At 57.5% G+C, this 22,132-nt stretch overlaps 2 protein-coding genes across 3 annotated transcripts; both read right to left on the bottom strand.

The window, feature by feature from the left end:
* Positions 1-3,301: 3,301 nt before the first annotated feature.
* Positions 3,302-12,953, bottom strand: MTHFD2 (methylenetetrahydrofolate dehydrogenase (NADP+ dependent) 2, methenyltetrahydrofolate cyclohydrolase). Its single transcript, XM_066567443.1, has 8 exons — positions 12,848-12,953; positions 11,532-11,716; positions 10,667-10,789; positions 9,485-9,637; positions 8,695-8,802; positions 7,428-7,520; positions 6,518-6,643; positions 3,302-4,791 (listed from the first exon to the last, which is right to left on the bottom strand). The coding sequence occupies exons 1-8, from the start codon at positions 12,931-12,933 to the stop codon at positions 4,652-4,654; spliced, it is 1,014 nt and encodes a 337-aa protein (XP_066423540.1). The 5' UTR covers positions 12,934-12,953; the 3' UTR covers positions 3,302-4,651.
* An 897-nt stretch (positions 12,954-13,850) lies between these two features.
* On the bottom strand, positions 13,851-21,857 carry LMAN2L (lectin, mannose binding 2 like). 2 transcript variants are annotated; one of them, XM_066567387.1, is made up of 9 exons: positions 21,699-21,857; positions 21,494-21,612; positions 20,680-20,797; positions 20,119-20,201; positions 19,354-19,386; positions 17,164-17,325; positions 16,004-16,118; positions 15,803-15,922; positions 13,851-15,166 (listed from the first exon to the last, which is right to left on the bottom strand). In XM_066567387.1, the coding sequence occupies exons 1-9, from the start codon at positions 21,826-21,828 to the stop codon at positions 15,024-15,026; spliced, it is 1,023 nt and encodes a 340-aa protein (XP_066423484.1). In that variant the 5' UTR covers positions 21,829-21,857; the 3' UTR covers positions 13,851-15,023. The 2 variants fall into 2 exon arrangements, with proteins under 2 accessions (XP_066423484.1, XP_066423485.1); XM_066567388.1 differs by lacking the exon at positions 19,354-19,386.
* Between the last annotated feature and the right edge of the window lie 275 nt (positions 21,858-22,132).

The following is a 22,132-nucleotide window of genomic DNA, read 5'->3' on the forward strand; positions in this document are numbered from 1 at the left end:
ACGGCCCCGTCCCTCCCGCAGGAATCCCTGGTGGGGAATCCAAGGGTTCCCTATGGAGGAATCCCTGGTGGGGAATCCAAGGGTTCCCTATGGAGGAATCCCTGGTGGGGAATCCAAGGGTTCCCTATGGAGGAATCCCTGGTGGGGAATCCAAGGGTTCCCTATGGAGGAATCCCTGGTGGGGAATCCAAGGGTTCCCTATGGAGGAATCCCTGGTGGGGAATCCAAGGGTTCCCTATGGAGGAATCCCTGGTGGGGAATCCAAGGGTTCCCTATGGAGGAATCCCTGGTGGGGAATCCAAGGGTTCCCTATGGAGGAATCCCTGGTGGGGAATCCAAGGGTTCTCCCTGCAGGAATCCCTGGTGGGGGAAGCTGAGGCTCCTCCCTGCAGGAATCCAGGATTTCCTCTGGCTCTGCTGCCCAGGGGCTCCATTCCCACCCTGTCCCCAGTGCTCCCAGTTTCCCCCAGCAGCGTTTCGGGGTCCCCAGGGGGCTCCTCCCGCCCGGGTGGGGGTCCAGGCTCCCTGCAGCTCTTCCCAGCCGTGCCAAGGGTTTAAAGGAATTTTCCTTCTCTCCAGCCACGGCCCAGGCCCAGCCCTGGAATTGATTTCTTCTCATTTTTCCTGGATGAATCCTTTGGGGTTTTCCCTCCCAGAGCCCCCAGGGCCTTCCCCTGAGCAGAACTGACCCGACACCGACACCAGAGGCACTGGGGCTCTCCTGGGACCCCAGCGAAACAAACTCTGTAAATGGGACACCAGTGACACAAACTCTGTAAATGGGACACCAGTGACACACTGGGACAACATTATTGTTCAACATTACTGGAACTGGGACCCCAGTTAGACACTGTACACAGGACACCAGTCACACACTGCAGCTGGGACACCAGTTCAACACTGGGACCCCAGTTCAGCACTGTACATAGGACACCAGTCACACACTGCAAACAGGACACAGTGACACCAGTAACTGGGCACCAGTTCAACCCAGTAACTGGGCACCAGTTCAACCCTGTTACTGCTCTGTTCCTGACCCCTGTAAATACCCAAATCCCCTGAGACTCGAAGGCCGTTCCCTGTTTATGGCATTTCTCCTTCTGGTTCTGCCGCAGCTCCGGGGACTCGAGGCAGCGCCCAAACCCTGCCCTGGGCACTGCCCAAACCCTGCCCTGGCACTGCCCAAACCCTGCCCTGGGCACTGCCCAAACCCTGCCCTGGCACTGCCCAAACCCTGCCCTGGGCATTCCCAAACCCTGCCCTGGTAACACCCAAACCCTGCCCTGGGCACTGCCCAAACCCTGCCCTGGCACCGCCCAAACCCTGCCCTGGTAACACCCAAACCCTGCCCTGGCACTGCCCAAACCCTGCCCTGGTAACACCCAAACCCTGCCCTGGGCATTGCCCAAACCCTGCCCTGGGCATTGCCCAAACCCTGCCCTGGCACTGCCCAAACCCTGCCCTGGGCATTGCCCAAACCCTGCCCTGGTAACACCCAAACCCTGCCCTGGGCATTGCCCAAACCCTGCCCTGGTAACACCCAAACCCTGCCCTGGCACTGCCCAAACCCTGCCCTGGTAACACCCAAACCCTGCCCTGGGCATTGCCCAAACCCTGCCCTGGGCATTGCCCAAACCCTGCCCTGGGCACTGCCCAAACCCTGCCCTGGGCATTGCCCAAACCCTGCCCTGGGCATTGCCCAAACCCTGCCCTGGGCACTGCCCAAACCCTGCCCTGGTAACACCCAAACCCTGCCCTGGCACTGCCCAAACCCTGCCAGGGTGCAGAGTGCTCCGGGCAGGTCTAAAGTCTTAATCCTGGTTTAATTCTTTCCCTGCTGCCCAGGGCTCTGGGCAGGTTTAAGGTTTTAAGCCCGGTTTAACTCACTCTCTCTGCAGCGTGCTCCAGGCAGGTTTAAGGTTTTAAGCCCGGTTTAACTCGCTCTCTCTGCAGCGTGCTCCAGGCAGGTTTGAGGTTTTAAGCCCGGTTTAACTCGCTCTCTCTGCAGCGTGCTCCAGGCAGGTTTGAGGTTTTAAGCCCGGTTTAACTCGCTCTCTCTGCAGCGTGCTCCAGGCAGGTTTGAGGTTTTAAGCCCGGTTTAACTCACTCTCTCTGCAGCGTGCTCCAGGCAGGTTTAAGGTTTTAAGCCCGGTTTAACTCGCTCTCTCTGCAGCGTGCTCCAGGCAGGTTTGAGGTTTTAAGCCCGGTTTAACTCGCTCTCTCTGCAGCGTGCTCCAGGCAGGTTTGAGGTTTTAAGCCCGGTTTAACTCGCTCTCTCTGCAGCGTGCTCCAGGCAGGTTTGAGGTTTTAAGCCCGGTTTAACTCGCTCTCTCTGCAGCGTGCTCCAGGCAGGTTTGAGGTTTTAAGCCCGGTTTCGTTCTCGCCCTGGGCAGAGCTCGGCTCTGTGGCTCAGTTTGTCCCTTTTGGGCGAGGTCCCCCCAGGTTTTGGGGTTTTTGGAGCAGTCTCAGCCTCCAGCGCTGGACCAGGTTGGATTTCTCGTGACACAACCCAATAAAAACTTCCCACAGCCCGAGCCCTCCTGTGCTTCATTGGGGAAACCCAAAATTCTTCCCAGGCTTGGGCCAGGAGGGGCCCTCTGGGCCCTAAAAATAATAAATATTTCTATTTTTAAAAATATATAATTATATATATATATATATATATATAAATATTCTAGATATAAAATATATCATATATAATTATATATAAAATATATAATTATATCTATAAATATTCTCGATATAAAATAAATATATATAAAAATGTAAAAGGGAATTATATAAAATATATAATAAAATATGAAATATAAAATTATATATAGAAACATAAAATAGAATTATATATAAATATAAATATATATAATTATATAATTTATGTATATAATTATGAGTATAAAAGATCAATATAATTATATATAAATATAAAAGTTTATAGTCTATATTATATATAAAGATATACAATTACATATAGTTATATATAAAAAAGATGTCATTATATAAATATATATAATTATATACATAAATATAATTTATAATTATATATAAATATAAATTATAGATAATTATATAGAAATATGGAATATATTTCTATATAATTATATAGAAATATAGAATATATAATTATATAGAGAATATATATCAATAATTATATAGAGATATTAAAATATCTCATTCTATATAGGCTTTAAACCCAAGCCCTGCTCCTTTCCAGACCTGCAATAATCACATTATTTAAATATTATAAATGATTACAAAATCCAGTTCTTATCAAAACTCATCATTCCAGGGCACACAAAGGAAATGTTTTGGTTTTCTCACATTTATTGAGGCCGCCTGCGCTGCTCCCCCTTCACACACGGGGCAGGAGAGCCCGGCCCCAGCTGCTCTTTGGTTACAGAGCAGGGTTTGGACATTCCCCATCAGTGCAAGGAGTGAGAAAAGCCCGGCCTAGAACAGGCTTTAAACATTCCCCATCAATCCAAGGAGTGAGAAAAGCCCGGCCTAGAACAGGCTTTAAACATTCCCCATCAATCCAAGGAGTGAGAAAAGCCCGGCCTAGAACAGGCTTTAAACATTCCCCCTTAATCCAAAGAGTGAGAAAAGCCCGGCCTAGAACAGGCTTTAAACATTCCCCCTTAATCCAAAGAGTGAGAAAAGCCCGGCCTAGAACAGGCTTTAAACATTCCCCATCAATCCAAGGAGTGAGAAAAGCCCAGCCTAGCTGCACTCTAGAACAGGCTACACCAGCCCAGGCCTGCACAGGCCCAGGACTAAAGTATGGCTTTATTTTGAATTTGTTTTTTCAAGTAATTCCTCTAGAGAAGAGTTCAAACTACAGATCCAGCCCTGAGGGGGAACTGGGAGCGCCAGGATCCAAACAGCTCCTGTGGGAGCAGGGCAGCTGATCCCAGCTCAAACACAAAGCTGAGCATGGGTAATCCCAGCTCAAACACAAAGCAGGAGTGTGGATACAAAGCAGGGGGAGTTTGGATAATCCCAGCTCTAACACAAGCAGGGGGAGTTTGGATAATCCCAGCTCTAACACAAGCAGGGGGAGTTTGGGTAGTCCCAGCTCTAACACAAGCAGGGGGAGTTTGGATAATCCCAGCTCTAACACAAGCAGGGGGAGTTTGGGTAATCCCAGCTCAGCCCCGCCTGTGAGCCCAGGCTGGGGAAAGCCCCAGGTGCAGGACAATAAATAACAAACATTGAAATATTGCATTTCCTGTCGGCTGCAATGGCTGCCTAGGCCTGGCTCTGAGGGGCCTCCTTAGGCCTGGCTCTGAGGGGCCTCCTTAGGCCTGGCTCTGAGGGGCCCCTGGTTAAGCCCAGCTCTGTTCAGGCAGGCAGAGCCTGGAGCTCCCAGGGTTTCAGCAGCTTCTTGGCAGCCATGGTGGTGTTCAGAGGGACCCCTTGATAAGCCTGGCTCTGAGGGACCCCTCATTAAACCCAGCTCTGAGGGACCCCTCGTTAAACCCAGCTCTGAGGGACCCCTCATTAAACCCAGCTCTGTTTAGGCAGGCAGAGCCTCAAGCCCTCAGAGTTTCTTGGCAGCGATGATGGTGTTGAGAGGGATCCCTGTTAAGCCCGGCTCTGAGGGATCCCTGGTTAAGCCCGGCTCTGAGGGCCCCCTGGTTAAGCCCGGCTCTGTTTAGGCGGGCAGGGCCCGGGGCTCGCAGGGCCTCAGCAGTTTCTTGGCAGCGATGATCGTGTTCTTCATCAGCATGGCCACCGTCATGGGCCCCACGCCGCCGGGCACCGGCGTGATGTAACTCGCCTTCTTCCTCACCCCTGAGGGGAAAAGCTCGGCTTAAGGGCCAGGCCAGGCTCCCCAGCCTAAAGCCACGCAGGTTCTGTCGGGATTAAGCTTTAGGAATGGGGGCTGGACAGGGGGCAAGGCCCAGCCTGGGTGTGGAGGCCGAGGTGGGGAAAAGCACCAAGCCAGGCCTGGAAGCACAAAGGTCCAAAACAGCAAAAAGCCAGGCCTAAAAGCACAGAGCTCTGGAAAGACCAAAAGCCAGGCCATAAAGTAGCAAAAAGCTGGGCCCAAATACACCAAAAAGCCAGGCCCAAAAGCACCAAGCCAGGCCCAAAAGCACCAAAATCTGGGCCCAAAAGCACCAAAATCTGGGCCCAAAAGCACCAAAATCTGCAAGTGCCAAACAAACAGACCCAAAAGCAGCAAAAAGCTGGGCCAGAAAGCACCAGGGCCTAAAAGCACTGAAAGCCAGGCCTAAAAGCTGATTTTTAGCACAGAAATGGCAAATCCAAGCCCAGGGTTGGAGCAGAGGCAGAGACCCAACTGCTGAGGCTCCTCTGCAGCTTCCCCATGGAATGTCCCCAAGCTCAGTGACACAAACCAGGCTTTGTCCCCTCCCCAGTGCCCACTAAAGCTGATCCTGAGCCCAGGAGCTGATCCTGAGCCCAAGGAGCTGATCCTGAGCCCCAGGGAGCTGATCCTGAGCTTAAAGAGCTGATCCTGAGCCCAAGGAGCTGATCCTGAGCCCCAGGGAGCTGATCCTGAGCCCAGGGAGCTGATCCTGAGCCCCAGGGAGCTGATCCTGAGCCTCGAGAGCTGATCCTGAGCCCAAGGAGCTGATCCTGAGCTTAAAGAGCTGATCCTGAGCTTAAAGAGCTGATCCTGAGCCCAAGGAGCTGATCCTGAGCCCAAGGAGCTGATCCTGAGCCCAAGAGCTGATCCTGAGCCCAAGGAGCTGATCCTGAGCCCAAGGAGCTGATCCTGAGCCCCAGGGAGCTGATCCTGAGCTTAAAGAGCTGATCCTGAGCCCAAGGAGCTGATCCTGAGCTTAAAGAGCTGATCCTGAGCCCAAGGAGCTGATCCTGAGCTTAAAGAGCTGATCCTGAGCCCAAGGAGCTGATCCTGAGCCCCAGGGAGCTGATCCTGAGCCCCAGGGAGCTGATCCTGAGCTTAAAGAGCTGATCCTGAGCCCAAGGAGCTGATCCTGAGCCCCAAGAGCTGATCCTGAGCCCAAGGAGCTGATCCTGAGCCTCGAGAGCTGATCCTGAGCCCAAGGAGCTGATCCTGAGCTTAAAGAGCTGATCCTGAGCTTAAAGAGCTGATCCTGAGCCCAAGGAGCTGATCCTGAGCCCCAGGGAGCTGATCCTGAGCCCCAGGGAGCTGATCCTGAGCTTAAAGAGCTGATCCTGAGCCCAAGGAGCTGATCCTGAGCCTAGAGAGTTGATCCTGAGCCCAGGAGCTGATCCTGAGCCCAGGAGCTGATCCTGAGCTTAAAGAGCTGATCCTGAGCTTAAAGAGCTGATCCTGAGCCCAGGGAGCTGATCCTGAGCCCAAGGAGCTGATCCTGAGCCCAGGGAGCTGATCCTGAGCCCCAAGAGCTGATCCTGAGCCTCGAGAGCTCATCCTGAGCCCAGGAGCTGATCCTGAGCCCCAGGAGCTGATCCTGAGCCCAGGGAGCTGATCCTGAGCTTAAAGAGCTGATCCTGAGCCCCAGGGAGCTGATCCTGACCCCAGGAGCTGATCCTGAGCCCTCCTCACCTTCGAAGTCCACGTCGCCCACGAGGCGGGGCCGGGCCGTGAGCGGGTCCTGCACGCGGGTGATGCCCACGTCGATGACGGCCGCGCCCTCCTTGACCATATCGGCCGTGATCAGGTTGGGGATGCCTGGAGAGCACAAAACCCCCTGACCCTCGGCGGGGCTCCACGTCCCCTGAGCCCAGCGCCCCAGCCCAGCCGGGATTTCCTGCCTCCCCAGCATTACTGGATTCAGGAATCCGAAGGGGTTTCTTCCAATCTAGAGCATCCTAAGAAATGCAAATGCACCCCCTGATCCCCCTCATTCCAATGTTCTCAGGGAGGGGTTTTGGGGTGCTGTGCAGGGATCACAGGGTGGATGTTGGGGTGTCTGTGCAGGGATTACAGGGTGGATGTTGGGGTGTCTGTGCAGGGATCACAGGGTGGATTTTGGGGTGTCTGTGCAGGGATCTCAGGGTGGGATGTTGGGGTGTCTGTGCAGGGATTACAGGGTGGATTTTGGGGTGTCTGTGCAGGGATCACAGGGTGGGATGTTGGGGTGTCTGTGCAGGGATCTCAGGGTGGATTTTGGGGTGTCTGTGCAGGGATTACAGGGTGGGATTTTGGGGTGTCTGTGCAGGGCTCTCAGGGTGCATTTTGGGGTGTCTGTGCAGGGATCACAGGGTGGATTTTGGGGTGTCTGTGCAGCTCCCAGGGAGGGATTCTGGGGTGCTGTGCAGAGCCAGGGGCTGCATCCAGGACCCTGCTGGGCTCCTTCCCACCCCAAGACTCCCCAGCTCTGCCCAGCTGTGCTCAGGTGCCCCTGCCAGGTGCTGCTGCCCCCATTGCAGAGGCAGAACCCCAAAACCCGAGGCCGGGACACCCCAGGACACCCCAGTCCCTTCCAGAACATCCCAGCCCTGCTGAGGCTGACCTGCAGCAGCCACCACGATGTCGGCGCGGATCGTGTGCTGCTTCAGCTGCTCCTTGGGCGTGTAGCGGTGCGAGATCGTCACCGTGGCGTCGCCTGCGGGCACAAGGGACACCAGGAGCGACCCTGAGCGAGCCCAGCACAGCCCAGCTGCCCTGGAGGCTTCTGAGCTACTGCTGGAAACAGAGAGGTTTTAATAGAAGATAACAAATTGTTCTCTTTCTTACAGAGGAAAGCTGAGCTGAGGGCAAGAGGGTTTTGCTCCTGCTGAAACACCCCACAAAAGGGAATTTTCCTTTGTTCTGCTCCTTTCCTACTGAATTACCCAGGCCAGACCTCAGCCTCTGCCCAGCTGGCAGCCCCAGGTCTGGGGTGAAGCCCCACAGGTCCTGTGAGGATCTTTGTGCTTAATTTGGGAGAGAAACTTCTGGGCCTTTTGCTTTTTTCAGCAAAGAAGAATTTGGTCACTCACATTCCCGCAGGCCAGGAATTCCCAGCCAGCACCCAAATTCACAGCATTCAGCACCCAAACCCAGCCAGGTCCCCTGCTTTGCTCCAAGGTGCTCCTCAGGAACATCAGGGGCTGCTGGTGAGCCCCAGGATCAGCCTCGAGGGACAGGCAGGGATTTGGGGTGGAACAGGACCTGGAGATGCTGGAGAAGGTTCAGGAGGTGGAACAGGACAAGGAGATGCTGAAGGAAGGTGAGGGATGGAACAGGACCTGGAGATGAGGAAGGAGGCTCAGGAGGCTCAGGGGTGGAACAGGACCTGGAGATGCTGAAGGAGCTCAGGGGGGCCCTTCTGGCTCTCCACAACTCCATGGGGACAGGAGGGAGGAGCCAGGGCAGGGCCAGGCTCTGCTCCAGGAAACAAACCAGCCTCAAGCTGTGGAGGAGAGGTTTAGGGCTGGGTATGGGGAAAAAATCCATCATGGAAAGGTTGTAAAATATTGGAAGAGGCCACGCAGAGAAAGGGAGGAGTCCCCAGCCCTGGAATTGTCCAGAACACGCGTGGACGTGGCACTGGGGGCTGCGGTGCCCGTGGCTGAGGGATGGCTGGGTCTCATCACCCTGGAGACCTTTCCAGACCATTGCCCTGAACAACCCTGGCATCCCGAGGCCACACTGAGGATGATTTCACCAGGGCAGCTCTGGGAGGGGCCAGGGCAGCTCTGGGAGGGTCCAAGGGAGCTCTGGGAGGGGCCAGGGCAGCTCTGGGAGGGGCCAGGGGAGCTCTGGGAGGTTCTTTCCCCGCGGTGCCCCTGCCCTACCTCCGGGGCGCTCGTGGCTGCCGTCGGTGTGCAGCAGCATGGCGATGGGCATGCCCACGTTCTTGGACCTGCCCGCCACCACCACGTTCCTGCCCAGCGTGGGGATCCCTGCAGGGCACAGAGCACGGCCTCACACACGGCCCTGGGCTGGGAGGGACAGCTGAGCCCACCCTGAGAGCCCAGAACAGCACCCCAAAATCACCCTGAGAGCCCAGAACAGCACCCCAAAATCCACCCTGAGAGCCCTGAATAGGAACCCCAAAATCCACCCTGAGAGCCCAGAACAGCAACCCCAAAATCCACCCTGAGAGCCCTGAACAGACACCCCAAAATCCCACCCTGAGAGCCCAGCACAGACACCCCAAAATCCACCCTGACAGCCTTGAACAGGCACCCCAAAATCCCACCCTGGGCATCCCTGGGTGCCCTGCACAGCCCAAAACTGGGTGAGTTTTGAGCTCAGGCCACCTTAGAGCAGAGCAGGACAATCCCTCCCTGTCCCTGATGTCCCTCCCAGGACAGAACAATCCCTCCCTGGTCCCTGGCCACGCTGTCCCTGGTGTCCTGAGCAGGAATGCCCAGGATGCCCAGGATGCCCAGGAGGCCTCACCTGAGCAGGAATGCCCAGGAATGCCCAGGAGGCCTCACCTGAGCAGGAATGCCCAGGAATGCCCAGGAGGCCTCACCTGAGCAGGAATGCCCAGGAATGCCCAGAATGCCCAGGAGCCCTCACCTGAGCAGGAATGCCCAGGAATGCCCAGGAATGCCCAGGATGCCCAGGAGGCCTCACCTGTCCTCTGGATGATCTCCCAGACGCCGCGGGGCGTGGCGGGCAGCATGGAGTCCTGGTCCAGGCACATCCTGCCCACGTTGAGCACGTGGAACCCGTCCACGTCCTTGTGCGGGCTCACGGCGTTGCACACCCGGCGCTCGTCGATGTGCTCTGCAGAGGGCAGGGCCACAGCTGGGCTGGGCTGGGCTGCCAGATGTGCTGCCAGATGTGCTGCCAGCTGGGACCGGGGCCCTGAGCCCTGGGATGGAGCCCGGACCCCAAACGGGAGCTCTGACCCTGAGCCTTCAGCTGGAATTGTGACCCTGAGCTGGAATGGTGACCCCAAACTGGAATGGTGACCCCAAACTGGAATGGTGACCCCAAACTGGAACGGTGACCCCAAACTGGAACGGTGACCCTGAGCCCTGACCTGGAATTGTCACCCCAAACTGGAGCTGTGACCTTGAACCCCAAGCTGGAACTGCAACCTTAAACTGGAGCTCTGACCTTAAACCTTGAGCTGGAATTGGGACCCCAAACTGGACTTGGGACCCCAAACTGGACTTGGGACCATAAGCCTTGAGCTGCAATTGTGACCCTGAGCTGGAATTGTGGCTCCAAACTGGAGCTCTGACCCCGAGCCCTGAGCTGGAATTTCAACCCCAAGCCCCAAGCTGGAATTGCAGCCCCAAAGTGCAGCTCTGACCCTGAGCTGGAATTTCAACCCCCAGCCCCAAACTGGAATTACAGCCCCAAACTGGAGCTCTGACCCTGAGCTGGAATTTCAACCCCCTGCCCCAAACTGGAATTCCAGCCCCAAAGTGCAGCTCTGACCCCGAGCCCTGAGCTGGGATTGCAGCCCCAAAGTGCAGCTCTGAGCCTGAGCTGCAATCCTGACCCTGGCCCTGAGCTCAGCCCCTGCAGAGCGTGGGGCCTGGCTGTCCCCAGCCCTCCCAGTGGCAGCTCCCAGCACAGGCACTGAACGCCGTGCAGTGCCAGCCCTGCTCACACTGAGGGCATTTATCAGGCAACCCAAGGCCACGCACACCCAGCTGGGGGAGCTGACAGTGCCACACAGGAACGGCTGCCACGAGCCAGAGACTGAACCCTGCGGGCAGCTGCTGCTGAGGGGGAGGAGCAGGGCAGGGTCCCCCCCTTGGGAGCTCTCTGGGAATGCAGGAGGGGAACTGAGCTGCTCACCAGGCAGGGGGAGCTGCACCAGGAGCCCGTCCACGGCCGTGTCGCTGTTGAGTTTGGCAATGAGCTCCAGCAGCTCCTCCTCGCTGATGGAGGCTGGCCTGAGGATGGTCTCGCTGCTGATCCCTGCAATCGCCAAATCCATGGTGGCAGTCAGGCACAAAAGAGTGAATTCTCCATATTTTGTGCATTTTTCACCCTGTTTTGTTGGCTGGCTAAATGTGGGAGGTGCCCGCAGAGCATGGAAGGGTTTGTGCAGCTCCCAGGCTGGAGAGACCTTCACAGGCCTTGGGATTTGGGATTTGTTGTTGAGGATGATTTTATGGGGCTGCTGGCCTGGGAAGGGGGCTTTGGGACGCTGCCAGAGCACAAAGAAACCCAAGCAAAGGCTGCTGCCATGAAAATAAAACCACTTGGCCTGAGACAGTGGCCACAAAAATAAAACCACATGGCCTCTGGACACAGTAAAAAAGGGATGTTTGCCTCAAAATCCCAGCTCCAAAAGCAGCTTCAGCTGTTCAGACCCAGGTTAAAAGACACCACTTATTGCCCTAACCCCGAGCAGGACCTTAGACTGCAGGATGGAGCCAGAGAGCTGCTGAACAGGGGCTGTGTCCCAGGCAGATGGGGAAAAGGAGGCTAAAAATCCCCTCCTGTGCTTTTTATGGCTCTGGGAAAGCTGAAAAACCCCAATCCTCCCCTGAAGGATCCAACTGATCACATCCAACCACACCCCAGTACAACCGGGCAGCCACAAGAACCCAAATTCTGGGTGAAACCCAAAAACCAACAGGTGGGTACATCCCAAAAAAAAAGCTCCCAGCATCGAGGATTCCCAACCAAACTGGGAAGGAAAGCTCCCACTCACCCACATCAGCGGCTGCTTTGGTTTTGTTGAGCACGTACGAGTGGCTGGCCGGGTTTTCCCCCACCAGCACCACGCTCAGGTGCGGCCTCCTGTTGCCGGCAGCCACCCACTGCTGCACCTCGTGCCGCGCCTCCTGCCGGATCTGCCGCGCCAGCTTCCGCCCCGAGATCACCACGGCGTCCCCCCTGCCCGGGAACAGCGTCAGCACAGCCCCGAACCCCGGCAGGACCGGGCAGGAAACCCGGGGGGAACAGGGAAAGGGTCAGCACAGCCCCGAACCCCGGCAGGAAACCCGGGGGGAAAAGGGAAAGGGTCAGCACAGCCCCGAACCCCGGCAGGACCGGGCAGGAAACCCGGGGGGAAAAGGGAAAAGGGTCAGCACAGCCCCGGGCACTCCGCTGCCAACCCCGGGCAGGATGGAGCAGGAAACCAGGAGGGCAAAAGCTCCATCGCTTGTGCTTTATCAGGGCCTTTGGCACCTCTGTGCTCGGTCACGTTTTAGGCTCGGTTCCAGCATCAAAGCTGGGGCCACATGGGGCAGAACTGGAATATCTGGAGCTGGGTCCACCTGGATCGTTGATTACACCCCAAAATCCTGCCCTGTGCAACCCTGGGGATGTTGTCCAAACATTGTTTGGAGCAGGGTGAGACGCTCAGGGGTCTCTGTCCCTGTCACACCAGGAGTGCTCAGGGTGGTCTCTGTCCCTGTCACCTCACGGAATGTTCTGGGCTCTCTGTCCCCCTCATGCCAAGGAATAATCAAGAAGAGGGGAGGGGTGGTCTCCTTCTTTCTCTCTCAGGGGATCTCTGTCCCCCTCATTCTGGGGGATGATCGGGCGGTCTCTGTCACCCCGGGGTGTCTTCGTTCCCCTCACGCCGTGGCAGCCCCGGTGTGAGGCGATCTGTGTCCCCCTCATCCCGGATACCTCTGTCCCCCTGGCCCCGGAGGAGCCCCGGTGCGAGGCGATCTCTGTCCCCCTCAGGCCGAGGGATCTCCATTCCCCTCACGCCGGGGCAGCCCCGCTCTGAGGCGATCTCGCTCCCCCCGTGCCGGGGCAGCCCCGCACTCCCACGCAAGGCGGCCGCGGGATTTCATCAGCCTGCAGCTCCCGCCGCAGCCGCTGGGGGCCCGCCCGCCACCCCAGAACTGCCGGGGCCAAACGAGCCGCGACCCCGGCCCGGGGACCGACCGAACCGAACCGGGCCGGGCCTCCCCCCCCACAGCCCTCAGCGCACCGGACGGGCGGAGCGCGGCGGGCGCTGCTCCCACCTCCCTCCCAAGCATCCCTGCACATCCCCCGGTGTCCCGGTCGTACCGGGCGGCGCTGAGGTGCAGGCGGCGGGCGCGGGGCTCCACCGCAGCGCGGCGGAGGGCACGGAGGGGCTGGAGCGCGGCAGCCATGGCGAAGTCACACCTGACGATCGGCGGTAGCAGCTCTGAGGGACGCGCGCCTTCCCGTCCCTTATGTACCCCGTAAGCCCCGCCCCGGCCGGCGGCAGCCAATGGGGTCCAGCCCCAAAAATGATTGATTGAGGTTCTCAGCTCGGGCGGCGGGAGAGCCGCCGGGGCCGGGCCGCAATGGGGGACCCGGAGCGAGCGCGGCAGCTCCAAACGGGCTGAAAACCAACGTAAATACCACGGGATTGGTTATTCGGTACAATTGGTGTCACCTCCACCGTCCGGCAGTGGGCACGGCGTGGGTGGGTGAGAGGCTGGAGTGACCCCAAAGATGCCCTGGTTAGTGCGGTTCCAGCGATGGGAGCGGCGGCGGAGCCCCGGGAGTGTCCTGGAATCACCCCCAGCCCAGCACCGGAGCCCCGGGATGGCCCCGGAGTCTCCCCGGTCCGGCACCGGAGCCCCGGAATGTCCTGGAGCCACCCCCAGCCCGGCACCGGAGCCCCGGGATCGCCCCTGCGCCGCGACTGGCCCGGAGGGAGGGAGGGAGGGAGGGACGGACGGACGGCGGACACCAGCGGGGAATCCCCCGCTGTCTGCTCGAGGTAAGGGACAAAATAAAATTGGCAAAAATGCCACCAAATGCTGTGGCTGATCTCTGCTGTCCCCATGTGTCACTCGCCACCCACACAAATCCCCCCAAAAGTGGGGCTGGGACCCCCAGAGACCCCTCCCTATGGACTGGGGCCACCAGAAATGGGACAGGGACCCCCAGAGACCCCTCCCCATAAACCTGAGCACCCCAGAAATAGGACAGGGACCCTCAGAAACCCCTCCCCATAACCCTAAAACCCCAAGAAATGGGACTGGGACCCTCAGAGACCCCTCCCCGTAGGCCCAGACACGACAAAAAGAGACAAAACTCCAGGAAAACTCTCCTTGGAAACAGCTCCCAGCTCCCCAGTGCCAGCATGGACAATCCCCTCAGTCCCCTCCTCACCCTCCGGGGACCTGGGCACAGCTCCAGGCAAGGCACACGCCACCAGATCGGCCCAAAAAAGAAAACAAAACTCTGGGAAAACTCTCCTTGCAAACAGCTCCCAGCGTGGACAATCCCTCCAGTCCTCCCCCAGCCTGGGGGCCACCAAAACCCACCCAAAAACCCCATCCTGAGGCCACCAAAACCCACCCAAAAACCCCATCCTGAGGCCACCAAAACCTACCCAAAAACCACCCTGGGGCCACCAAAACCCCGCTGGGGACCACCTGTCCGGGGTGGGCCCATCCTGGAAGGGTGCAGGGCTGGGACCCTGGTGGGTCCTGGCGAGGAGGGCGATGCCAGCCCCTGAGTGCCCAGGGCACCCCCAAGGCAAGCTGGGCACCCGCTGTGGCTGGCAGAGCCTGAGGTAGGAGCAGCCCCAGGACACGACATGCAGGGGTGGCCACATGCTGGGAAACGGGCAGGGGGAGCCCCAAAACTGAGGAGGGGGCACTTCCAGTTCATCCAGCCGGGAAAAGCAGCAGCAGCGCCCGGAGGGGCTCGTCCCGGCCCAGAGGGGCTCGTCCGGGGGGGTTCTGGTGGCCACAGCCGGATGGTGGCACCTGGGAAGTCTCTGCACCCCTCAGCTGGGTTGGCACCGTCCCCATGGCAGGGATTTGGGGGGTCCTGGATGCCCTGGCACAGGTGGCAATGGGGATGTGACCAGTACGTGCCAGGGTGGGGCTCCTCGGGAGGGGCTCTGGTGGCCACAGCAATGAGAGAAGCGCTGGGGAGTCTCTGCACCCCTCAGCCAGGCTGGCACCGTCCCCATGCCAGGCATTTGGGGGGTCCTGGATGCCCTGGCACAGGTGGCAATGGGGATGTGGCCGCCAAAAGTCCGGAGTGGGGCTCATCCAGGGGGGTTCTGGTGGCCACAGCCGGATGGTGGCACCTGGGCAGTCTCTGGTGGCCACAGCAACGGGAGAAGCGCTGGGGAGTCTCTGCACCCCTCAGCCAGGCTGGCACCGTCCTTTGGGGCTCCCTGGCACCCTGGCACGGGTGGCAATGGGGACGTGGCCACCGCCAGCCCGGGCTGGGCCACCCCAGGGGTCTGGGCTCAGTAGAAGTGCTTGCGGCTCTGCTCCTGCCACTTGTTGTAGAGGATGATGCCGATGACAATGGCGAACACGAGGGCCACCAGCGAGAAGAAGACGATGAGGAACAGGGCCAGGCCGCTCATGGGCTCCAGCGGCGCCTCCACTGCGGGACACAGGGATTTGGGATGGGATTTAGGATGGGATTTGGGGATGAGGAACAGGGCCAGGCCACTCATGGGCTCCAGTGGTGCCTCCACTGCGGGACACAGGGATTTGGGGTTTGGGGTTTAGGATGGGATTTGGGGATGAGGAACAGGGCCAGGCCACTCATGGGCTCCAGCGGCGCCTCCACTGTGGGACACAGGGATTTGGGGTTTGGGGAGTTTAGGATGGGAGTTTGGAATGTTGGGATTTTGGGGTTTGAGACTTCGGGATAAGAGTGTGGGAGTTTGGGATTTGGGGATGAGGAACAGGGCCAGGCCGCTCATGGGCTCCAGTGGTGCCTCCACTGTGGGACGCAGGACCACATTTGGGGTTTTGGGAGTTTGAGATTTTTGGATGGGATTTTGGGCTGGGAGTGTGGGATTTTGGGCTGGGATCCAAATATGGATTTTGGGATGGGATCCAAACTCCCATATGGGACTTTGGTAGCTTGGGATGGGATTTTGAGATGGGAGTTTGGGATTTTGGGATGGGAGTTTGGGATTTTGGGATGGGATTTTGGACTTTGGATTTTGGGATGGGATTTTGGATTTTGGGATGGGATTTTGGATTGGGACATTCCCCAAACCCTACTCACTTCCCGGCAGCCTCAGGTTGTCCACCACGGGCAGGAAAACTTCCCGATCCCGCTTCTCCTCCTCCGGCGTCCGCTCCACCGTCAGCTGGTACAGCTTCAGCGAGATGATGTCGTGGTTGTCTGCCAAAAAAAAAAACCCAAATCCACCTGAGAACCCCACCCAAAGCCCCTAAATCCCCTCGGGGAGCCCCCGGGCCGTACCTGACAGGTCCCCGGTGACCGAGGATGTCCCAAAGTAGTAGCCCCGGGGCAGGCGCACGCCAGGGACGTCGATGCAGTCCCGCCACTCGTGCTTGCCGTCGATGTCGATCAGCACCTGCCAGGGAACCGCCTGAGCCTCTCCCTCCCTGCGCTTAAAGCCGCCTCAAGAGCTAAAGCTGGGCTTAAAATTGAGGTCTGAACCGCCTTAAGAGCTAAAACTGGGCTTAAAATTGAGGTTTGAACTGCCTTAAGAGCTAAAACTGGGGTTAAAATTGAGGTTTGAACTGCCTTAAGAGCTAAAACTGGGGTTAAAATTGAGGTCTGAACCGCCTTAAGAGCTAAAACTGGGGTTAAAATTGAGGTCTGAACCGCCTCAAGAGCTAAAGCTGGGCTTAAAATTGAGGTCTGAACCGCCTTAAAAGCTAAAACTGGGGTTAAAATTGAGGTTTAGGATCCAAGGAAGACGCTGAGGAGCTGAGGTTAAAGCTGGAGGATGTGAAGGTTTTTGCGTTGGGAGGTGCTGGTGCTCAAGAGGACGTGGTGTAGGAGGGGAAGGTGTGGGGAAAAAATCCCAAATCCACTCTGGAATCCCACCTGGAGCCCCCAAATCCACTCAGGAATCCCAAATCCACTTGGGAATACCAAATCCACTCAGGAATCCCACCTGTAAACCCCAAATCCACTTGGGAACCCCACCTGGAGCCCCCAAACCCATCCAGATCCCACCTGGAGCCCCCAAATCCACTCAGGAATCCCAAATCCACTCGGGAATCACACCTGGAACCCTCAAATCCCATCTGGAACCCCCAAATCCACTCAGGAATCCCAAATCCACTCGGGAATCACACCTGGAACCCTCAAATCCCATCTGGAACCCCCAAATCCACTCGGGAATCCCAAATCCACTCGGGAATCCCACTTAGAACCCCCAAATCCACTCGGGAATCCCAAATCCACTTGGGAATCCCACCTGGACCTCCCAAACCGACTGTGAGCCCCCTCTTGACGTAGCGGATGACCAGGAAGGCGTCGTGGTGGAGGTTGTGCACCATGGCGGCCCAAATCCACTTGGGAACCCCACCTGGAGCCCCCAAATCCCCCCCAGATCCCACGTGGAGCCCCCAAACCCCCCCAGAGCCCGCATGGAGCCCCCGGCTGACCGTGAGGCGCCGCTTGACGTAGCGGATGACCAGGAAGGTGTCGTGGTGCAGGTTGCGCACCATGGCGGTGCAGCCGCCCAGCTCGGTGGGGCGCCCGTCGCGGTCGTGGTCGTAGGTCAGCGAGCCGTTGTTCACCATGGCGGAGATGTAGGGGAACACGCGCTGCCCGGGGAGAGGGGGGGAAAAACGGGATTGGGATCCCTGGAGGAGGAGGTTTGGGATGGCGGGGAGATGCTGGGAAGGGAGGTGGGGTGGGGAGGGGGGTGCTCAGTGCAAGAGCGGAGTGATCCCAAAGTTCTCCAAGCACGACCCCAAAGGCCTTCGAGCAATGTGGGAATGACCCCAAAGTGCTTCACCCCACAGAGATCCGCTCCAAACAGCAAGGGAATGATCCCAAAGTTCTCCAACCAACACTGGAATGATCCCAAAATCCTTCACCCACCAGGAGTCAGCTCGGTGGAAGAGCAGAGTGATCCCAAAGTTCTCCAACCATGACCCCAAAGTCCTTCACCCACAGGGATCTGCTCAACACAACATGGGAATGATCCCAAAATCCTTCACCCACCAGGAGCCAGCGTGGTGGAAGAGCTGAGAGTGATCCCAAAGTTCTCCAACCATGACCCCAAAGTCCTTCCATGATCCCAAAGTCCTCCAACCAACACAGGAATGATCCCCAAGTCCTTCACCCCACAGGGATCCGCTCAGCACAACATGGGAATGATCCCAAAGTTTGTCACCCCACAGGAGTCAGCTCTGGTGGCAGACTCCACTGGAGTGATCCCAAAGTTCTACAACCACGACCCCAAAGTCCTTCAAGCAATGTGGGAACGATCCCAAAGTCCTTCACCCCACAGAGATCTGCTCAACACAACATGGGAATGATCCCCAAAGTTCTCCAACCAACACTGGAACGATCCCAAAGTCCTTCACCCCACAGAGATCTGCTCAACACAACATGGGAATGATCCCCAAAGTTCTCCAACCAACACTGGAACGATCCCAAAGTCCTTCACCCACAGAGATCTGCTCAACACAACATGGGAATGATCCCCAAAATTCTCCAACCAACACTGGAACGATCCCAAAATCCTTCACCCCACAGAGATCTGCTCAACACAACATGGGAATGATCCCCAAAATTCTCCAACCAAGACTGGAACGATCCCAAAGTCCTTCACCCCACAGAGATCTGCTCAACACAACACTGGAACGACCCCAAAGTTCTCCAACCAACACTGGAACGATCCCAAAGTCCTTCACCCACAGAGATCTGCTCAACACAACACTGAACGATCCCAAAGTTCTCCAACCAACACTGGAACGATCCCAAAGTTCTCCAACCAACACTGGAACGATCCCAAAGTCCTTCATCCCAAATGATCTGCTCAGAAACCACCGGGATGATCCCGAGCTCCATCCCTGTGGATCCCAAACCCCAGAAACCTCAGAAACCGCCGGGATGACCCCCAGGTCCATCCCTGTGGATCCCAAACCCCAGAAACCTCCGAAACCACCGGGATGACCCCCAGGTCCATCCCTGTGGATCCCAAACCCCAGAAACCTCCGAAACCACCGGGATGACCCCCAGGTCCATCCCTGTGGATCCCAAACCCCGGAAACCTCCGAAACGACCGGGATGACCCCCAGGTCCATCCCTGTGGATCCCAAACCCCAGAAACCTCCGAAACGACCGGGATGACCCCCAGGTCCATCCCTGTGGATCCCAAACCCCAGAAACCTCCGAAACGACCGGGATGACCCCCAGGTCCATCCCTGTGGATCCCAAACCCCAGAAACCTCCGAAACGACCGGGATGACCCCCAGGTCCATCCCTGTGGATCCCAAACCCCAGAAACCTCCGAAACGACCGGGATGACCCCCAGGTCCATCCCTGTGGATCCCAAACCCCAGAAACCTCCGAAACGACCGGGATGACCCCCAGGTCCATCCCTGTGGATCCCAAACCCCAGAAACCTCCGAAACGACCGGGATGACCCCCAGGTCCATCCCTGTGGATCCCAAACCCCAGAAACCTCCTCAGACACCGCCGGGATGGCCCCAAGTCCATCCCTCGGGATCGTCTCCCGCGATCCGGCACCGAGCCCCCGCGCCAGCTCCATGCAGCCTCTGCCGGGGCCCCCGCGCGCGGGAGCGGGGAGCAGCTCCGGGCGGGACGGCGGGAGGCAGTACCTGGTTTCCAGGGCTGTACCTCCTCTTCTGAGCCTGCCCTCCGGGATTAGCACAAAGCAAGAGAGAGCAACACAGTCACAGAGTCCAGCAGGGCCCAAAATCACGGGGAATTTGCTTTTTTTTCTCCTTCTTGGAGCTCCTTTTGTCCTTTTTGGAGCTCTTTTGGTCTTTCTGGGGGTCATTTCAATCTTTTGGAGCTCCTTCTGATCTTTTGGAGGTGTTTTGACTTTTTTGGAGCTCTTTTTGACCTTTTTGGGGCTTTTTTTGGTCTTTGGACCTCTTTTTGACCTTTGAGATCTCTTTTTGTCCTTTTTAGAGCTTTTTTTGATCTTTTGGAGCTCTTTTTGATGTTTTTGGAGCTCTCTTTGACCTTCTAGAGGTCTTTTTGTCCTTTTGGAACTCTTTTTTACCTTTTTGGAGCTCTTTTGGTCTTTGTGGAGCTCTTTTTGACCTTTTTGGAGCTCTTTTTGACCTTTTTGGAGCTTTTTTTGGTCTTTGGAGATCTTCATGACCTTTTAGATCTCTTTTTGACCTTTTTGGAGCTCTTTTGCCTTTTTTTGAGCTCTTTTTGATCTTTGGAGCTCTTTTTGTCCTTCTCAAGCTCTTGTTGATCTTTTTTTGATTTTTTTTTTGGAGCTCAGCTCGAAAACTCTCTCCCAATTTCCCTGACAAAAGTGGAACAGGAAGAATGGGAAGAGGAGGAGGAAGAGGAGGAGGAAGGAGCTCTGAGGACGAAGAGCTGCCTGTGACACTGGTGGCCCTCACCTCCTGCTGCTTCTCCTCGTTGGGATACGTGTCCACGAACACTCCCAGCCCCAGGAAGTTGTCCTTGCTCCCAAAAACAGGTCCTGGAAGGGGAAAAAGAAACGTTGGGAAAAGGTTGGGAAGCTCAGGGAAGAAGTTTGGCACTTGCTTGGGAAAGTCCTCAAGGACCATCCAGTCCCACCCCTGTGGATGAGCCCAGGTTGCTCCAAGCCCTGTCCAAGGTGTCCCACGTGTCCCCCAAGCCCTATCCAAGATATCCAAGGTGTCCCAGGTGTCCCCAAGCCCTGTCCGAGGTGTCCCAGCTGTTCCCAAAGCCTCTCCAAGGTGTCCCCGGTGTCCCCAGACCCTACCCAAGGTGTCCCAGGTGTCCCCAAGTCCTGTCCAAGCCCCGTCCATGGTGTCCCCAAGCCCTACCCAAGGTGTCCAAGGTGTCCCCCAAGTCCAGGTTGCTCCAAGCCCTGTCCAAGGTGTCCCCGAACCCTTTCCAAGGTGTCCCCAAAGCCTCTCCAAGGTGTCCCGGGTGTCCCCAGGCCCCCGTCCCGAGGCAGGGACGGTGCTGACCTGGCTGCATCCTGTCCTTGGTGTACCAGATGGCGAATCCATCTCCGTTGAGGTTCTTCTTGCCTTGCCCGTGGATCTTGAAGTGCACCTGCATCTCCCAGTCCCGCAGGTAACAGGGCTGGCAGAGAGGACAAAGAGTGGGAAATTCAGCAATCCTGCATTCCCTAATTCCACACCCACCACGCCCTGGGCTCCCTTCTCCGAATCTTGGACGATTAATCCCAAAAAAACCCCCATCATTAATCCCAAAAAACCGTCATTAATCCCAGGAAATTGGTTGTCACCCAAGGGTTGAACACCGAGGGAAGGACTCCAACAAAATCCAGGAAAGCAGCAGGAAAACCTCAGGAGCAGCTGCTAATTGCAATTATTAATAATTATTAATTAGCTGCCAATTAATTCTGTGCTCTGAGGGAGCCCTGGCAGTTTTTTGAGAGATGGAATTCCAAGGAAAAATCCGATTCCTGTTTTGAGAATCCCAGTCCCACTTTGGGAATCCCTCTCCTGACCCTCTCCCCCTCCTAACCCTGCCCTGATCCCAATCCTGATCCCAATCCTGAGCCTCTCCTGCCCTGATCCCAATCCTGAGCCTGACCTTCTCCCTCTCCTAACCCTGCCCCAGTCCCAGTCTTGATCCCGACTCTCTCCTGCCCTGATCCCAATCCCAATCCTGACTCTCTCTCCCATCCCATGGATCCCATCCCAACCCATTGATCCCATCCCCTCCTATCCCCTTGATTCCATCCCATCCCATGGATCCCATCCCATCCCGGTCCCCTCCTCTCCCGCCCCTCTCCCGGTGGCCCCCGCTCACCACTCGGTTCCACACGGCTCCCTGCTTGCTCTGCACGTCGGGGGTGAGGCGGATGAACTGGGTCATGACCATGGCGTTGCCCAGCAGGTCCCAGAGCCCCGAGCTGGCCGAGCCAACACCTGCGGCCCACACGAACCGTCGGTACCGGCTACCGGCACCGGTCACCGGGCACCGTCCGCCAGCACCGCCCGCCCTCCCCGCTCACCCTGGTACGGCTTGGACAGCGAGTGCTCGCGTTTGAGGTGCTCCTCGGTCTGCTCGGCCGCCGTCCCGCCGAGCTCCAGCAGCACGGCCAGCAGGACCAGCACGGCCCGCCACCGGCCCGCCGCCGCCATCTTTCCCCCACCGCGCCGCGGCCCGCCCCGCGCGCCCATTGGCTGGCTCGCACCTCTGTCCCCGCCCATTAGGGGAAGCACCAATGATGATTGGTCAGATGAGCTGTCTGTCAGCTGGATGTGCGAGGGGGTGATGGGTAATGCAGTTCCGGCGCCTGGTGATGGCAGCCGCCATTGAGCTGGGTGACCTCCCTTCTCCCGGGTCCTAGTGCCACCCCCGAGGTTCTGGTGCCACCCCGGGCCGAGTGACGTCACACGGGGCGTGTCCTTGTGCCCCCAGCAGTGTGACTCCCTCAGCGTGGGC

This window comes from Molothrus aeneus, chromosome 29 (genome assembly GCF_037042795.1).
Source record: "Molothrus aeneus isolate 106 chromosome 29, BPBGC_Maene_1.0, whole genome shotgun sequence".
Lineage (NCBI taxonomy): Eukaryota > Metazoa > Chordata > Aves > Passeriformes > Icteridae > Molothrus > Molothrus aeneus.